A 17,020-nucleotide genomic window follows, 5' to 3' on the forward strand; every position below is an offset into this window, starting at 1 on the left:
ATGACTATTCTAAACATGTGTGGCCAAAGGGTAAAATTGAGTGATATGAAGCAAGTAATGTGCTGTGCAGTTGTTTCTCTCATTGATGTGTGCCATGTTACTGAAAAGCTTGGGAACCACTGCTCTATAGCGTTGTTACTGATCTGATTTCCCAAACTATGTGACAGTTCAAGTCTCCCATGATTCGAGTTTTACTTTTTTTATTGCTTACATCTCTAATTTCCTGTTTAGTGTCTTCCCCAACATTATCACTGCAGTGTGGGGGTTTGTGGGGACAGAGATGAGTGTAAGGAGAAGGCGCTGGGGAAGCTGAAAGATCTGACTGATAAATCACTGCAGGCTCTGAGCAGGTTTTAGAGGCATTGCTGGTGATCTTTCGGGAATTACTAGAGTCAGGGAGGGTCCCAGAGGACTGGAAAATGACTAACATAACACCCTGTTTAAGAAGGGAGGGAGACAAGACAAGATGCTGCAGGCCAGTTAAGATTTTAGAGTCTATTATTAAGGATGAGCTTGTTGAGTAAATGGGAGTGCATTGAAAAATAGGTTTGAACCAGCATAGCTTCATTAAGGAGACGTCATGCTTGACAAATCTATTAGAAATCTTTGTCTAACTTGCTCATTACCACCTCAAAGGAGTACTAATGGATGTGACCTATTTAAATTTCTAGGAAGTCTTTGACAAGGTGCCACACAGGAGGCTGTTAAATAAGAGCCCATGGTGTTAGGGGAAAGGTTCTGGCATGAACAGAAGATGGACTAACTGACGGAAAGCATAAAGGATGGATAAGGGTGTCTTTTTCTAATGGCAGCCAGTGACTAATAGAGTTTTGTAGGGATCCATATTGGGACAACTGTTTGTGTCATACCTCAAACAAAATCTGGACGAGGGACATGAGGGTATTGCTGCTAAGATTGCAGATGAGACAAAGATAGTAGAAGGACAGGTAGTGAGAGGAGGAAGAGAGGCTGCCAAAGACTTGTATAGGCTAGGAAAGTGTAAAGAATGACATATACAGTATCAGAAAATGTGTGATTATGCTGTTTGTTAGGAAGCACAGAGGTGTAGACTATTTTCTAAACTGAGAAAGCTTTGGAAATCTAAAGCACAAAGGGACTTGAGTGCTCATTCAGAATTTCCTCAGGATTAATATACAGGTTCATTTGGCAGTTAAAAGTGCAAAAACGGTGTTAACATTGATTTTGAGAGGACAAGAATGGAGCTGTACTGCTGATGCTGTAAAAGGCTATGTTTAGACTAATATCTTGAAGTTTTAGCCCTGAGATGGGTGTGCTGGTGTTTGAGGTTGCCCAGAGGAGGTTTACATAAGCTGTCCTAGGAATGGAAACTCTTGTCATTTGAGGAATAGCTGAGGACTCTGCGTCTATACTCAGTGAAGTTTAAAAGAACGAGGAAGTGGGGGGATCTGACTGAAGCTTACTGAATACTGAGAGGCCTGAATAGAATTGAAGTGGGGAAGATGTTTCCATAATTAGGAGAGACGAGGACCTGAGGGTGCAGCTTCAGATTGAAGGGGTGACCTTTTAGAAATGAGATGAGGGATTTCTTCAGCTGGAGAATGGTGAAGCTGTGGCTCCCTATGTCATGCTTTCAGACCTTCATCCCTGTTTTTTCTTAAACCTGTATCGATGGTGACAATATGCATTATACCACTGACTGACTGTTCAGACTCTCACTCCAGAATGAACTGTACTCTTTCCAAAAATATCCTTAACCCATGCACCTGGGAAGCAACATACCATACCATTGCGGTTGCACAAACTTCTTTGTACTCCCCATACAATTGATATTACTATACTATAGCTATTACTATAGCTTTCCCGCACTTACTTCACCCCTCCTGTTTAGTAGAACCAATCATTGGGCAAAGAATTTGGCTGTTGCTTTCCTCTGAGAGGCCATTCCCCCATCAGTATCCATGAATCTTCTGTTTACTGTCAAAACTCAACTAATTGCCTTAATGTGTTTGCCCTACTGTCATAAACTCATCAATATAAATATTGTATCCATTAATTCTGCAGAGGTTCTCCCAGGCACTTCACTGCACTCATATATCTTAGAAATGATACATTTAGGTCACTGTCCAAATGACTCATTGAGGTTTTTAACTTTTCTAAAAAAGAATTCTCAGAATTGATCAAAATCTATCTGTCTCTATTTTAAATTCACATGCCAAAAATAGTAAGGATGTTGTGAAACTTGGAAGGGTTCAGAAAAGATTTACAAGGTTGTTGTCAGGGTTGGAGAATGTGAACTACAGGGAGAGGTTGAATAGGCTGGGGCTGTTTTCCCTGGAGTGTCAGAGGCTGAGGGATGACCTTACAGAGGTTTATAAAATCATGCTGGGCATGGATAGATAAATAGTCAAAGTCTCTTCCCTGGGGTTGGAGAGTCCAGAACGAGAGTGCATAAGTTTAGAGTGAGGGGGAAAAGATATAAAAGAGACCTAAGGGGCAACTTTTTTCATGCAGAGAGCGGCGTGTATATGAAATGAGCTGCCAGAGGAAGTGGTGGCAGCTGGTACAATTGCAGTATTTAAAAGGCATCTGGATAGGTACTTGAATAGGAAGGGTTTGGAGGGATATGGGCCAAATGCTGGCAAATGGGACTACATTAGGTTGCATACCTGGTCAGCATGAGCAAATTAAACCAAAGGATCTGTTTCCGTGCTGTACTTCTATGACTGTTATACATCTGTAACACAGCATACCTAATACACGAAGAGTTAATTATCTAAGTTAAGGATAGTATCAAATTGAAAGAAAAAGTATCATAATACAGCAAAGATTAGTGGTAGAGAATTGAGAGATTTAAAAAAAAAAATCAATGACCAAAAATGGCAGGAAATAAGCTAGGGCAAAAATAGCAAGTAATAGTAAAATAAATAGTAAGAGCTTCTTAAAATATATAAACAGGAAGAGAGAGAGAGAGGCCAAAATGATAGTCTTCTTAGAGAATGAGGCTGGGAAATAATAATGAAGAATGAAGAAATGTCAGAGCAATTAAGTAGGAGCTTTACATCAGTCTTCACTGTAGAAAACACTAAACTTTCCAAAAAATGTTAAATAATTAAGGGACAAAAGCCAGGTAGGAAGCAATACATTAACTTTCATTTGAGTAAAAGTACTCATGAGGCCCATCTGGAACTGAAGGAATGCATCCTAGAACCTAAAAGGAAGTAGCTATAAATAGTGGATGCACTAGCAATAATTTTCCAAGAACCTTCGCTTCTAGAACTGTCACAAAGACTTGGAAAACTGCCATTGTAAAATGCTTATTCATGCTTAAGATAAGTAAAGGTTCATTAGCTATCATCCGGAAAGTCCCAGATGATTGGAAGATCGCTGTTGTAACCCCCTTGTTCAAGAAAGGATCAAGACAAAAGATGGAAAATTATAGGCCAATTAGCCTAACCTCAGTTGTTGGTAAAATTCTAGAATCCATCATTAAGGATAAGGTTTCTAAATTCTTGGAAGAGCAGGGTCGGATTAGAACAATTCAACATGGATTTAGTAAGGGGAGGTCGTGCCTGACAAACCAGTTGGAATTCTTTGAAGAGGTGACAAGTAGGTTAGACCAGGGAAACCCAGTGGATGTGGTCTATCTAGACTTCCAAAAGGCCTTTGATAAGGTGCCACACGGGAGGTTGCTGAGCAAGGTGAGGGCCCATGGTGTTCGAGGTGAGCTACTGGTATGGATTGAGGATTGGCTGTCTGACAGAAGGCAGAGAGTTGGGATTAAAAAGTTCTTTTTCGGAATGGCAGCCGCTGACAAGTGGTGTCCCGCACGGTTCAGTGTTGGGGCCGCAGCTGTTCACGTTATATATTAATGATCTGGATGAAGGGACTGGGGGCATTCTAGCGAAGTTTGCCGATGATACAAAGTTAGGTGGACAGGCAGGTAGTACTGAGGAAGTGGGGAAGCTGCAGAAATATCTAGACAGTTTGGGAGAGTGGTCCAGGAAATAGCTGATGGAATTCAACGTGAGCAAATGCGAGGTCTTGCACTTTGGAAAAAAGAATACAAGCATGGACTAGTTTCTAAATGATGAGAAAATTCATAAAGCCAAAGTACAAAGGGATCTGGGAGTGCTAGTCGAGGATTCTCTAAACGTAAACATTGCAGGTTGAGTCCGTGATTAAGAAAGTGAATGCAATGTTGTCACTTATCTCAAGAGGGTTGGAATATAAAAGCACCGTTGTGCTACTGAGACTTTATAAAGCTCTGGTTAGGCCTCATTTGGAGCACTGTGTCCAGTTTTGGTCCCCACACCTCAGGAAGGACATACTGGCACTGGAGCGTGTCCAGCGGAGATTCACACGGATGATCCCTGGAATGGTAGGTCTAATATATGAGGAACGGCTGATGATCCTGGGATTGTATTCATTGGAGATTAGAAGATTAAGGGGAGATCTATTAGAAATTTACAAGATAATACCTGGCTTGGAAAGGGTGGACACTAGGAAATTGTTTCCGTTAGGTGAGGAGACTAGGACCCGTGGACACAGCCTCAGAATTAGAGGGGGTCAATTCAGAACAGAAATGCGGAGACATTTCTTCAGCCAGAGAGAGGTGGACCTGTGGAATTCATTGCCGCAGAGTGCAGTGGAGGCTGGGACGCTAAATATCTTCAAGGCAGAGATTGATAAATTCTTGATGCGACGGGGAGAATGCGGGTAAGTGGAGTTGAAATGCCCATCAGCCATGATTGAATTGTGGAGTGGACTCGATGGGCAGAATGGCCTTACTTCCACTCCTATGTCTTATGGTGTTATCTGTCATTGCGAAAATGTTAAGAGTCTATTACAAAGAAAATAAAAGCAGAACATTTAGAAATACCCAATATAGTCAAGCAGAGTCAGCATAGTTTCATGAAGGGGAAGTCATATCTGACAAAGTTATTAGCACTCTTTGAGGTAACAAGTAGGGTAGATAAAGTGGAACCAGTAAATGTCGTATATTTAGACAGTAAGGGTATCTTTAAGCCTGTGGATATTTTTTAACCAAAGACAGCTGCTGAGGCTATGTTGGGAAGTATAGATTTCAGTCATGAATATAGATTTTTGATTAGTAAGGGAATTGAGGGTTATAGAGAGAAGACAGTTCTCACTCTATTTTTCTGTCAGATCAGCCATAGTTTCATTGAATGGAGGAGCAGACACTCTGACAAATGGCCTAATTTTACTCCAATATCTGATGATTTTGTAGATTATTTTCCAGCTAGCAGGTGTAATTTTGCATGGAGTTTTTGTTCAGCATTGATGTGTGTTGGGAAGCTGTTTTGTTTACCGCTAATTCAGATAGGTCATTTGTTTTCAGAAGTTGTAATTTACCACTTAGTGACTTGATGCAAAGTTTAATTGGTACAGAACTGGCAGAAACCATTTACTCAGCATTAGTGACATGCTGGTGGGTGCCCAAAATAAAAAGAAAGGTAAACCTCCAAATTCTCTCTAATTTAAGATTTTGGTCTAACATTTGAAAGTACAAAATTTGAAAATGTAAAGTTAGTCCATTTAGAAACTATTTTATACTTTTTATCCCTTTTGTCCTCTTGAATTGCACAAATAATCTATCTTGAATTAGCCTCCCTGACAGGATGATATTGTTCTGTCCTGTTAGTGTTATTTTACAAGTGTAAGATTTCCACATTTTGAGAAAAAGTTTTCTCCATGGGGAGACTGGTTCTTATATGATACAGGTTTTAAAAAAAATTTTCTGTTGTATTTGTGACGAAATCAAACTTGCTTATCTTGATCTTTTGGGTTTCATCTTGAGCAATTTTAACTAGACAATTTAGTCCCTGAATATCAGAACAATATTATAATTCAAAATGAATAGTATTTTAATCACATTTTGTAGCTCAGCTTATTTTGTCAATCTTATAAGTATCATGTGTTTAAATGAAATCAATAGTTAAAATTTTGGTTATGTTTTTCTGAATTGCAGCCATTTTTCTGCAGTGACCAATTTAAAAGCAACACAGTATGCATATTTTAGTCACTTATCTCCTAACTACTTTCTAATTTAATATTAAATTTAGCATTTTCATTTTTGAGGATAGTTTTAACAAATTATTATCTTTCACTGAGGTGACATGATTGGAATGTATTTATGCCTTAAGTACTGAAGCAAAAATGGCGTAAATGCATTTTAAACTAGTTGCTTTTTAAAACAAAATTCATGGGATGTGGGTGTCACTGGCTGGGCTAGCATTTACTGTCTACCCCAGTTGCCCTTGAGATGTCATCTTGAACAACTGCAGTCAATTTCTTGGAGGAAGAGGTGGGAGTTTTGGGTTCTTGCAACACTAAATGAACAGTGATATATTTTCAAGTCAGGATAGTGAGTGGCTTGAAAGGAAATCTGAAAGTCTTGGTGTTTCCATGTATCTGTTGTCCTTGTCTTTTGAGATGGAAGCAGGTTTGGAAAGTGCTGTCTAAAAAGCTTTGGTGAATTCCTGCAGCGCATCTTGTAGTTGCGACACCTTTGCTGCAGAGCATCTGTAGTGGAGGAGTGAAATTTTATGAATAAGATGACAATGAAAAGGATTACTTTGCCTTGGAAGGTGTCAAGCTGCTTGAGTATTTTTGAAGCTTTACTCATCCAGGCAAGTAAGGAGTATTTCATCACACTCCTGACTTGTACCTTTGTAGGTGAATGGGACAGGTCTCAGGAAATCAGGAAGTGCTAAAAGATTCCTCATTAGAAACTTGTATGATGGGCTCAGTTCAGTTTCTGGTCAGTGGAAACCCGCCAATATCATGACTGAATGGTATTTAATGACACTAATACCATTGAACGTCAAGGGATGATGGTTAGGTTTCCTCATGGTGACAATTGTTTGGCATGAATGGTTCCTCTGACTTTTATAAGCCCAAACTGACACTGTTCAGGTTTTGCTTAGGGTCACATGGTGCTGAACCTTATGCAATAATCAGCAAGGGAAGATCACTGATGAAGCAGCTTGAAGATGCTTGGGCAGAGGATATTATCCTGAGCCACCCCTGCAGAGATGTCTGGAGCTGAGATAGTGATCTCAAACAACCATAGCCATCATCTTTCGTGCCAAGTTTCAAACCAACCAATGGAGAGATTTTGCACTAAAGCTGTAATGAGGCCAGGACTTGAGTAGCCTTGGAATTTGTGGAATCCAAACTGAACATTAATGAGCAGATTATTGTTTCGCAAATACTGCTTGATAGCAAAGTTAATGACACCTTCCATCACTTCAGTGGTGGTTGAAAGTAGACTGATGAGGCAATAATTAGCCAGGCTGGATTTGCCTTGTTTTTGTGTATATCTTGTGTTTTTGCATACCTGGTAGTTTTCCACATTTATCAGGTACATACCAGTGTTAGACTTGTACTAGAACAGCAAGGCATTGGCCAGGGCAACTTGTGAAACACGTCTTCAATATTATCTCCATAATTCTGTCAAGGTCCATAGGCTTTGCAGTATCCAGTGCCTCCAACCATTTCTTGATATTACATGTAGTGTGAATCGAGTAGACTGAAGACTGATATTTATGATGCTGGGACCTCTGAGGAGGCTGAGATGGATCATCCACTTGGCTGAGGATTGTTGCAAATTGTTCATAACAAGAGGAATTGAGTATAGAAGCAAAGAGGTGCTTCTGCAGCTGTACAGGGCCCTGGTGAGACCACACCTGGAGTACTGTGTGCAGTTCTGGTCTCCAAATTTGAGGAAAGACATTCTGGCTATTGAGGGAGTGCAGCGTAGGTTCACGAGGTCAATTCCTGGAATGGAGGGATTACCTTCCACTGAAAGATTGAAGCGACTGGGCTTGTATACTCTTGAGTTTAGAAGACTGAGAGGGGATCTGATTGAGATGTATAAGATTGTTAAAGGCTTGGACACTCTGGCAGCAGGAAACATGTTTCCGCTGATGGGTGAGTGCCGAACCAGAGGACACAGCTTAAAAATATGGGGTAGCCCATTTAGGACAGAGGTTAGGAGAAACTTCTTCACCCAGAGAGTGGTGGCTGTGTGGAATGCTCTGCCCCAGAGGGCAGTGGAGGACCAGTCTCTGGATTCATTTAAGAAAGAGTTGGATAGAGCTCTCAAAGATAGTGGAATCAAAGGTTATGGAGATAAGGCAGGAAGCGGATACTGATTAGGAATGATCAGCCATGATCACATTGAATGGTGGTGCAGGCGAGAAGGGCTGAATGGCCGACTCCTGCACCTATTGTCTATTGTCTAATGCTTCATTTTTATCACTTGCACCTGACTGTTGAGCCCCATATTATTAATAATGACAATGTTTGTGAAGTTTCCTCATCCAGTGAATTGTTTAATTTTCCACCAACGTTCATGACCACATTTAAACTCTGCTGTCTTGCACCATTGAAAGTGTTGATTGTGGAATCGCTTAGCATGTCTATCACTTGCTGCTTGTGCTGTTTAGTATGCAAGTACTCTTGTAACTCCACCAGATTGGTAACTCACTTTTAGGGATTGAGCCAGTATTGGTTTCCCCCGTCTTGGTAATAAGATATAGGAGCAGAAATTAGGTTATTCAGCGCATAGAATCTGCTCTGCCATTCAACCATTGGTTGGTTTCTTGACTCCATTCTCTTGCTTTCTCCCCATAACCCTTGATCCCCTTGACAATCAAGAACCCAGCTATCTCCGTCTTAAATGTACTCAATGGCCTAGCCTCGACAGCCTGTGTCAGTGAATTCCATAGATTTACCACTCTCTCTAGCTGAAGAAGTTTCTCCTTACTCGGTTCTATAAGGTCTTCCCTTTATTCTAAGTCTGTACCCTCAGGTTCTTGTCTGTCCTACCAATGGAAAGAGCTTCTCAACATCCACTCTGTCCAGGCCATTCAGTATTGTGTAAGTTTCAATTAGATCCCTTCTCATCCTTCTAAATGCCATCAAGTATAGACTCCAATTTGTCAAAAGTTCCTCCTATATGTTCAGCTTTTCATTACTGGGACCATTATCATGAATCTCCTCTGAACCTGGTCCAGGGCCAGTATATCCATCCTGAGATAGGGAGCCCAGAACTGTGCACAATACTCAAAACATGGCCTGACCAGACCGTTATAGAGTACATCCCTGACTTTATATTTAAGTCCCTGCAAAATAAATGCCAACATTGTATTTACCTTCCTAACTACTGACTCAACCTACAATTTTACCTTGAAAGAATCATGGACTAGAACTCCCAAGTCTCTGCACTTCAGACTTCTGAATGGTCAAGTAGGTGTTATATCTGGCCACGAAGTTTCCAGTTATATGGAGTGCCACTCTGCTCCCACACAATGGAGGGTATTCTCAATAAGAAGGTGGGATTTTGTGCCAACAAGGACTGTATGGCGGTCACTTTTACTGATACTGTCCTGACAACTGCAGCTCTGGGAGGCAGACTCCTGAGGATGAAGTCAAGTATTATTTTTCTTTCTTGGTTCCCTCACCACCTGCTTTTGACTCTGGCAGCTATGTACTTCAGGGCTCAACTGTGCCGCTGTGTCACTCTTGGTGCAGTCTCCCAGGGCACATTCTGTGCCCTTGCTCACTTGGAGTTTTCTCCAATGGGAAGAGTACTGATTGATCAGTTTTGGGGATTAAGTTCCAGAATTTTGACTACGTAACATTAAAGGAATGTATTTCTAAGTCCGTGTTGAGAATGGATTCCAGGGGAACTTACTGATGGTGTTCCCATATATCTGCTGATCTAGTTGGTCATAGTTATAGGTTTGGAAAATACTGTCTAAGGAGCCTTGGTGAATGTCTACAGGGCCCCTTGCAGTTGTAGCTGCAGCGTGTACTGAGTGTTGATGGTAGAGGAAGTGAACATTTATGGATGTGATGCCAGCCAAGGGATTGCTTTGTCTTGAATGTTGAAGCTGCTCCTGTCTGGGTAAGTGTTGTGTATTCCACCGCACTCCTGATTTGTGCCATATAGACTGTGGATAGGCTCTGGGGAGTCAAGAGGTCAGTTATTTTGCTGTAAGATTTCTCGCCTCTAATCTGATGTTGCACCTACAGTATTTGTGTGGCTGGTTCGGTTCACATCGGCCAACTCCCAGTCAGCTGCATATCAGTGTGGTTCCACTTCTGGTGGTCAGGGATGATGATGGCAATGTCTCAGACATTGTGTGTAAGGCATGATTCCATTAGTATGATCATGTCAGGATTGATTAGTCTGTGAGACAAGTCTCCCAGTTTTGAAACTAGCTCCCAGATGTTAGTAAGTAGGGCTCTGGAGGGTTGATAGGACTATGTTTGTCATTGTTGTTTCCAGCGACTTAATTGAAGTCAGGGAGTCTGCCCAGTTTCATTCCTTTTTGGCTTTCTCATGGTTGGTACTCAGTAAATTATGTGGCAACTCCATGAAGGCCAGACCAGGTAAGGATGCTAGTTTTCTGCCACAAAATGATATTAGTGAATCAATAGGTTTTTACAACCATTGACAATGCTTTATGGTCATCATTAGATTTCTATTTCCAAATTTTTATTGAAATCAAATTCTGCCATCTGTCATGGTAGGACTCTAATCTCATTTCCCAGAAGATTACCTGGGTATTTGAATTACCTGTACTAGTCTAGCAGTTGTTACTGCTCCTAGTTTTCCACAAGCTCTTTAATTTGTACTGTCAATTTATTTTTATTTTAGGAAGCAGTGTTCAAATTTTGTTGCCTTTGACCAGGAGGATTTCTGCAATAGCGACATTGTGAATGATGTGACTGTCCTTCCAAGTGGAAAAAACTGTTTGTGATTGCAGGATTGGATCATATCTTCTGGCTCCATAATATAGTGTTATCCTTTGTATTGAGTTACATTAATATGATATGGAAAAAAAACTTCACCTTTTGGTGTTAACCTTTGGTCCAAAAACTCAAATCTGTTCACCACACCTTTTTAAAACTTTGCCTCAACAGCAAAAAAAAACACAAGTGAATACAGAAATTGGTAAAACAAACAACAGAATGTGTGGACAGTAACAGGCTCCAGAACCTCGACTAGTTAGTCATTCATTATTTGTGTGAACATTGGCAATGGGTTTGGTAGGTTATTGAACAAGAATTTCTGACATTGATCACAAATGGAAATATTGGCTGACAGCTAGAAAAAGACCAAGGCAGTTATACTTCTACTGTCCTGGCTGACACCAGCTAAGTGAGCAGACTAGGATTAGAAGTGAGAACAGAAGCAGGAGTAAACCATTCAGCCCTTTGAACAAGTTCCACCATTTGATCGTGATCTTGGCTGGTCTTCCAACTCAGTGGCTGCTTCCTGCTTTGATCCCTGTTGCCCATGGACTACATTCAAATCCTTGAAATCTTACCAGTTTTGGGCTCACCTGTTTCCTGTGGTAGTGAATTCCACAGGTTCACCACTGTGAAGAAATTTCTCCTCCTCTCTGTCTTAAATGGTTTACTGGATGAATCTTGGATTTCTTGTTTAGTCCCTTCCTTTATACCTCCCTACTGGGGCTTGCAGACAACATTTTCTGACCCTTGGTGTTTCTTACCTCAACCCATGCAGATTCAGCATCGTGGTTTTCTAAGTCAGTTTCCATCCTTCCTATCGATTTGTTCTTATCTAACAATGTTATTTCCCCCCCCCCTTTCCCTTTATATCTGTCTAATTACAACTGCATTAGTATTTATTTGTACTATTAATCAGAAAAGTGAATTCTCTACACATTAAGGCATAAAGAATTTAGACTTTTTAACCTCTAGCTTTATTTTACATTTTGGCCTACTTTTGTTTTGCCCCCCTTTTTATGCCTTTATGCTTTTGACATTTGTCTTTTGATTATATCTTTGTTTCTCCCTCTTCCTCCTATCCTTGCTGTCACCTCCACTGTATGCATTTCATTTCTATATTCATTAATAGTGATGCAGTTCTGGTCTAAATAGTCCAAACATGTACAAATTCAGCTTCATCCATACCCTTTCAATGTCTTTGTTTTCTAACATTAAGTTATTATACTTGCTTCAATTACCTTTTTCTGCAAAATGCACTACTCAACATTTCTCTGAATTGATTTGTTGATTTTTGTTACCCTGTCCATCATGCAGCCTCTTTCATACTTCCCCAAATACTTCTTCCTAAATTGTTATTGTAACTAGTTGGCCCATTGGTCCATTGAACCAAAGTTGCTGTGGTGATTTTTACATTGATTGAGAGCCAGTAGCAACATTGAACAGCTGGGTGATGGAGATCACTTAGTAGGGTCATCATTTATTGGGACCAGTTTCTAGTGATGCTCTGCTGAAAGCTGCTCTTATGGTGGTAACAGTGAAGTACAGGCAATTTTTTTAAAAAAGTCCAAACTTCCACAATTGTAACATGAAGATCAAGTCGTTGCTGTAGCAGTGCTGTGTTGTCACAGGTACACCTCCACCACCTTAATCTTTCTCCATGGCCATCTGGAAGAAGACTTCAAATATGCTTCTAGATTTGATTTGATTTATTATTGTCACATGTACCAAGGTACAGTGAAGAGTTTTGTTTTGCAAGCAGATCATAATATACAGAGATCATAGAGTGATTAAACAAAGCAAGGAATACAAAGTTATGGCTGCAAAGAAGGTGAACAAAAAGCAAGAATCACAGAATCTTGCAGTGCAGAAGAGATCTTTGGCCCATTTAGTCTACACCAACAAATGAACTAGTCTAATTACATTAGTTCCACTTTCCAGCACTTGGCCCATAGCTTTGAATGTTATGACATTTCAAATGTTCATCCAAGTACTTTTTAAAGGATGTGAGGTTTTCTGCCTCAACCACCCTTCTAGGCAGTGAATTCCAGATTTTCACCACACTCTGGGTCAAGTTATTTTTTCCTCAAATCCCCTTTAATCCTGCCATTAAATCTAAAATTATGCCGCCTTGATATTGACCCTTCGGTTAAGGGGAACAGCTGCTTTCTGTCCACACTGTCCATGACCCTCATAATCTTGCACTCCTGAGTGGTCGCCTCTTTATAGCTAGACTGATCTATCCCAGGCAACACTCGGGTGAATTTTCTCTGCACCCCTTCAATGCCATCACATCCTTCCTATAGTCCACTTACCAAATTACACACACAGTTGTATCTGTGGCTTAATAAAATCCTGTCCATCTCCAAGTTAATTTTCCTGTTCTTATAATCACTACCACATATACTGTACTGTATTAACTGATCTGTTAACCTCTCCAGCTACCTTGAGGAATGTGTAAACAATCTCTCTGTGCTTCCTAATGTTCTTCCAGTCATTGAGTACTTCTTTTCTTCCAAGGTACATAATCTCACACTTATCAGTGATAAATACCATCTGCCATTGAGCTGACGAATCTATCTGTATCCTCCTGTAATCCAAGAATCTTTTCCACTGTGAACCATCTGGCCAGTCTTTGTTAGCGAGCTTTGAGAAAATTTGTCACCAAGGTTGAGATTCTGGGTGTAAGTTTGCTCACTGAGCTGGAAAGTTTGTTTTCAGATGTGACCTAGTATGGCAACGATACATCATTAGTGAACCTCCGGTGAAGCACTGGGGTAAGTTTTCCGCTTTCTATTTGTGTTCAGGTTTCCTTGGGTTAGTGTTGTCAGTTCCCATTGTCTTTCTCAGAGCATGGGAAATGGGGTCCAAGTCGATGTGTTTGTTGATAGAGTTCTGGTTGGAATGCCATGCTTCTAGGAAAGTGGTGTCCTTCCTCATCTGTATGTAAGGATACTAGTGAGAGTAGGTCGTGTCTTTTTTCATTAGTGTTGCCCCCCTCACACACCTTTTCTTTTCACTCCCCTGACCAATGAAGTAGTTTGTAGGAATGCCAGAATATTAAGGCACTGAATCTGTTACTTGATCAAGGGCGAATTGTCTCTTCCTCCTAGTTCTTAATTCTTGATTCTGGAGATGAGCTTGACTTAAGAAGAGAGATTGAGCATTTTAGGGTTATAGTCTTTAGAGTTTAGAAAACTGAGAGTTGATCCAATTGAAGTATATAAGATTATAAAGACAATGTAGATGTAGAAAGGATGTTGACTCGTGGAGCGATGTAAGGTGAGAGCTTATAGTTTTACAGAAAGGCATAACAGATTTAAAGCAGAAGAGAAATTACTTCTCTCAAAAGTTTGTGAATATGTTGAAGTCACTACTCCAGAATATTGAATTTGAGGAGATAGACTTTTAATTAGTAATGGTTTGAAAAGCAGGCAAGAAAGTTGAGTTGAGGTTGAGATGACATCAGCTGCAGTCGCCTCAAATGACGAAGCAGGCTTCAGCTGAATTGCCTACTCCTACTCCTTGTTCTTGTGTTCAAATCATTTGTAAAAATACGTTGTTTCTAATCCTATGCTGTGTCTAAGATTTACCAATTTTTTTTATGCTGTATGGTTCTGACTTGTTATTTGAAATAATTTAATCTGCTGTTAATGAATTGAAGATTCTAATTAAGTAATTATTACTTTGTGACTGGTTATATAGATTGGATACTCTTTCCTTTGGGGGAAAAAAAACTTTTTTGAGAAATACTGAATTAGTGTTCATTTGAATCACAAAACTGAAATGTTTATCAACTATCTTTACAAATATTCCTTGCATTCTAAATAATGAGCAAGAATTGTCTTGTAGTTTTTGCACATTATTCCTTCCTTTGATTGTAGGTCCAAAGAGCTGTTGAGTTTTTATGCTGAGATTGGTGACATGAATTTGATACAAATTGAGCATTATTCAGTCTGGTTAGAGGTACAGTATTAGCATTTTGGGCATCAACTTGGAAGTGCTTTTTTTAAATGCTATATAAAATAGCACAGTCAGCCTGTCTGTAGTACTAAAATAAATCTGCACTGTCTTCCTCAGAGGAAATTTTGGAGCGGCAGAAAGCAAAACAAGAAGCAGAGATGGAGGAAGTTAAGCAAAAGGCAGCAGAACAAGCAGAGAAGGCCAAGAGAGAAACTGGGGATAATAGCCAAATGGAGATTGAGAGAAATAATGAAACGTCAGAAGAGCAAACTGAAGAGAAGGACAAAGATAGTAAAGAGGCTGAAGAAAATCTTCAGGCAAAAGGCACAGAAGGTAAATAGTGTTTTACCCCTGTGAAGTCTTACAAGGTTAACAATCAGTTGATGTCACCACTTAATTCATGCAGTAGAAACACTTTTCCTGTTAATTATAAAACTTGGTGAGTTTCAAATCACATCTATACAATGTTAATTCTGATCACCATAATAGTGGTAATGTAGCTAGATTTGAACTGTAGTACTGAGGATAATTGTGGATTATATGTACACAAATAAAAGATAGAGTTGTTCATTTTTAAAACCATCTACATGATGTTTATATCAGTCTTATTAATTGAGGTTTATTTGGAACTTTGAAGATTCGTGCTTCATGACACTTTATTGACAAACCACAAAATTCCAGCAGATGCATGGGACTTTAAGTTGAAGCTGATTTGATTTTAATTATATATAGATTCTGAGACCCACATTTTCTGTATCATTGAGTTGTGTTTACCTTATTGATGTGTTGGTTTCACCAGCACAATATTCCAATATCTGTAGAATTATGGAAGTCAGTGAGTTCACACAACATGACTTTTTTGTTCTTGGGAGAAAATAATGTGCAAATTATGAGAAAAAAATTGTTTCATGTTCAGTGGTGATTGTAGTGGTAGCAGTGGAAGAATATGAATAGTGGTAGTTATTATGCAACTTATTTAGTACCAATTCAGTAAAAATTAATCTAATTAACACCAAAGGACTAAACAAGCTGGATTTTAACTTTATTCACTGTTTAGTAGTACTAACTCAGAATAGAGATTCAAAATTGTTTATGGCCTCAAGGTTGTTTGGATGTGATCTTGTCAAAAATTACTAATGTTGAGAAAAATTTCAAGTTGTCATCTTTGGAAGTATGCATTTCACATTTGCTTTGAGTAGTTGTTTTAGCTTGGGCAGAAGAGAATGCCAGGATGGTGTCTGATAGCTATGCTGAAAAAATCTACTTGTATTAGACAGTTTTAAACACAACAAACCAAATCAGTTGTACATGCTGTATATTAAACATGACTGTGTTTGTGTATCCGTATTGTAACATAGTGAAATGAGTGACATTTCTTAATTTGGATATTCTCAAAATATGACGTGCAAAATGTCTAAGGTATTTCTTTAGACTTATGGTCAGGGACATATTCAAAAGGTGGTGCTTGTGTTCTGCATTTTGCTATAGACCCCACACCTAGTGTCGATAATTGTAGCTCTGAAAATTCAGGGACTTTGAAGAGCGATGGCAGCAGCCAAAATGCTTCTGCAGATGAAAATAAGCCTTGCCCAGCGAAGGACACTGGAGAGACAGAGCTAGCAAATCCTCAAGCTGAGAAGCTGACCGAGGAGAAGAAACTGGCGGTCGAATCAGTACAGCTCCCCCTGGATAGAACAGGTACAGAAGGTGACTCATCATACCTCTGTGTGGGGGGAGCAGATCTTTTCTCGATCATCATCTGAGTGAATGTACTACCTCCATCTTTGGAATCATGCATCACTTTTTTTGTGTTCATGTTCTTTGCTTGCAGGCTGCAGTTCTAATTGGCTGTTAATGAATCTATTAATTACTAAGTTGGTAATGCAAATGATTTACTGACATTACTAATTTTTAAATCAGAAGTTGGCAGTCAAATCTATCTTTGCTGTTAGGAGGACTTTACCCTGCCTTACATGCCAAAAAAATCTCTTAACTTATACCTTAAGTGATTTGACTCCAGTTTAATTGCAGTTATTTCATCTTTCTTTTTCTTTAAGTTTAGATTTTCATCTTTTTGCTTTCGAATTGCACACCCAAATGTCCTCACTCAGCGTGCACTCCAGTACAATTTCAGGCTGGTTATTGGGCACAAGTATGAACACTAATTAACAAGTTCTCTGACCATGTCAGGGATACTAAGACTGATTTATGCTGCTTCCACTGTTGGCATGTCTGAAACCTGCTATCTGTAAACAAGATCTATCGCTGGCTTGTATATTTCAATACAAGA

At 39.6% G+C, this 17,020-nt stretch overlaps 1 protein-coding gene across 14 annotated transcripts in view; it reads left to right on the plus strand.

Moving 5' to 3' along the window:
* Positions 1–17,020, plus strand: part of bptf (bromodomain PHD finger transcription factor) — a 152,647-nt gene that overhangs the window by 48,359 nt on the left and 87,268 nt on the right. For 10 of the 14 annotated variants that reach the window (XM_060844739.1, XM_060844746.1, XM_060844740.1 and 7 more), the window contains 2 exons: positions 14,848–15,063; positions 16,219–16,428. The exons of 2 other annotated variants lie outside the window; for them this stretch is intronic. In XM_060844739.1, coding sequence (XP_060700722.1) covers positions 14,848–15,063; positions 16,219–16,428 — 426 coding nt within the window. The remainder of the gene's footprint in view (positions 1–14,847; positions 15,064–16,218; positions 16,429–17,020) is intronic. 2 more of the 14 variants (XM_060844742.1, XM_060844747.1) reach the window with 2 other exon arrangements.

The sequence above is a fragment of the Hemiscyllium ocellatum genome, chromosome 25, assembly GCF_020745735.1.
Source record: "Hemiscyllium ocellatum isolate sHemOce1 chromosome 25, sHemOce1.pat.X.cur, whole genome shotgun sequence".
NCBI lineage: Eukaryota > Metazoa > Chordata > Chondrichthyes > Orectolobiformes > Hemiscylliidae > Hemiscyllium > Hemiscyllium ocellatum.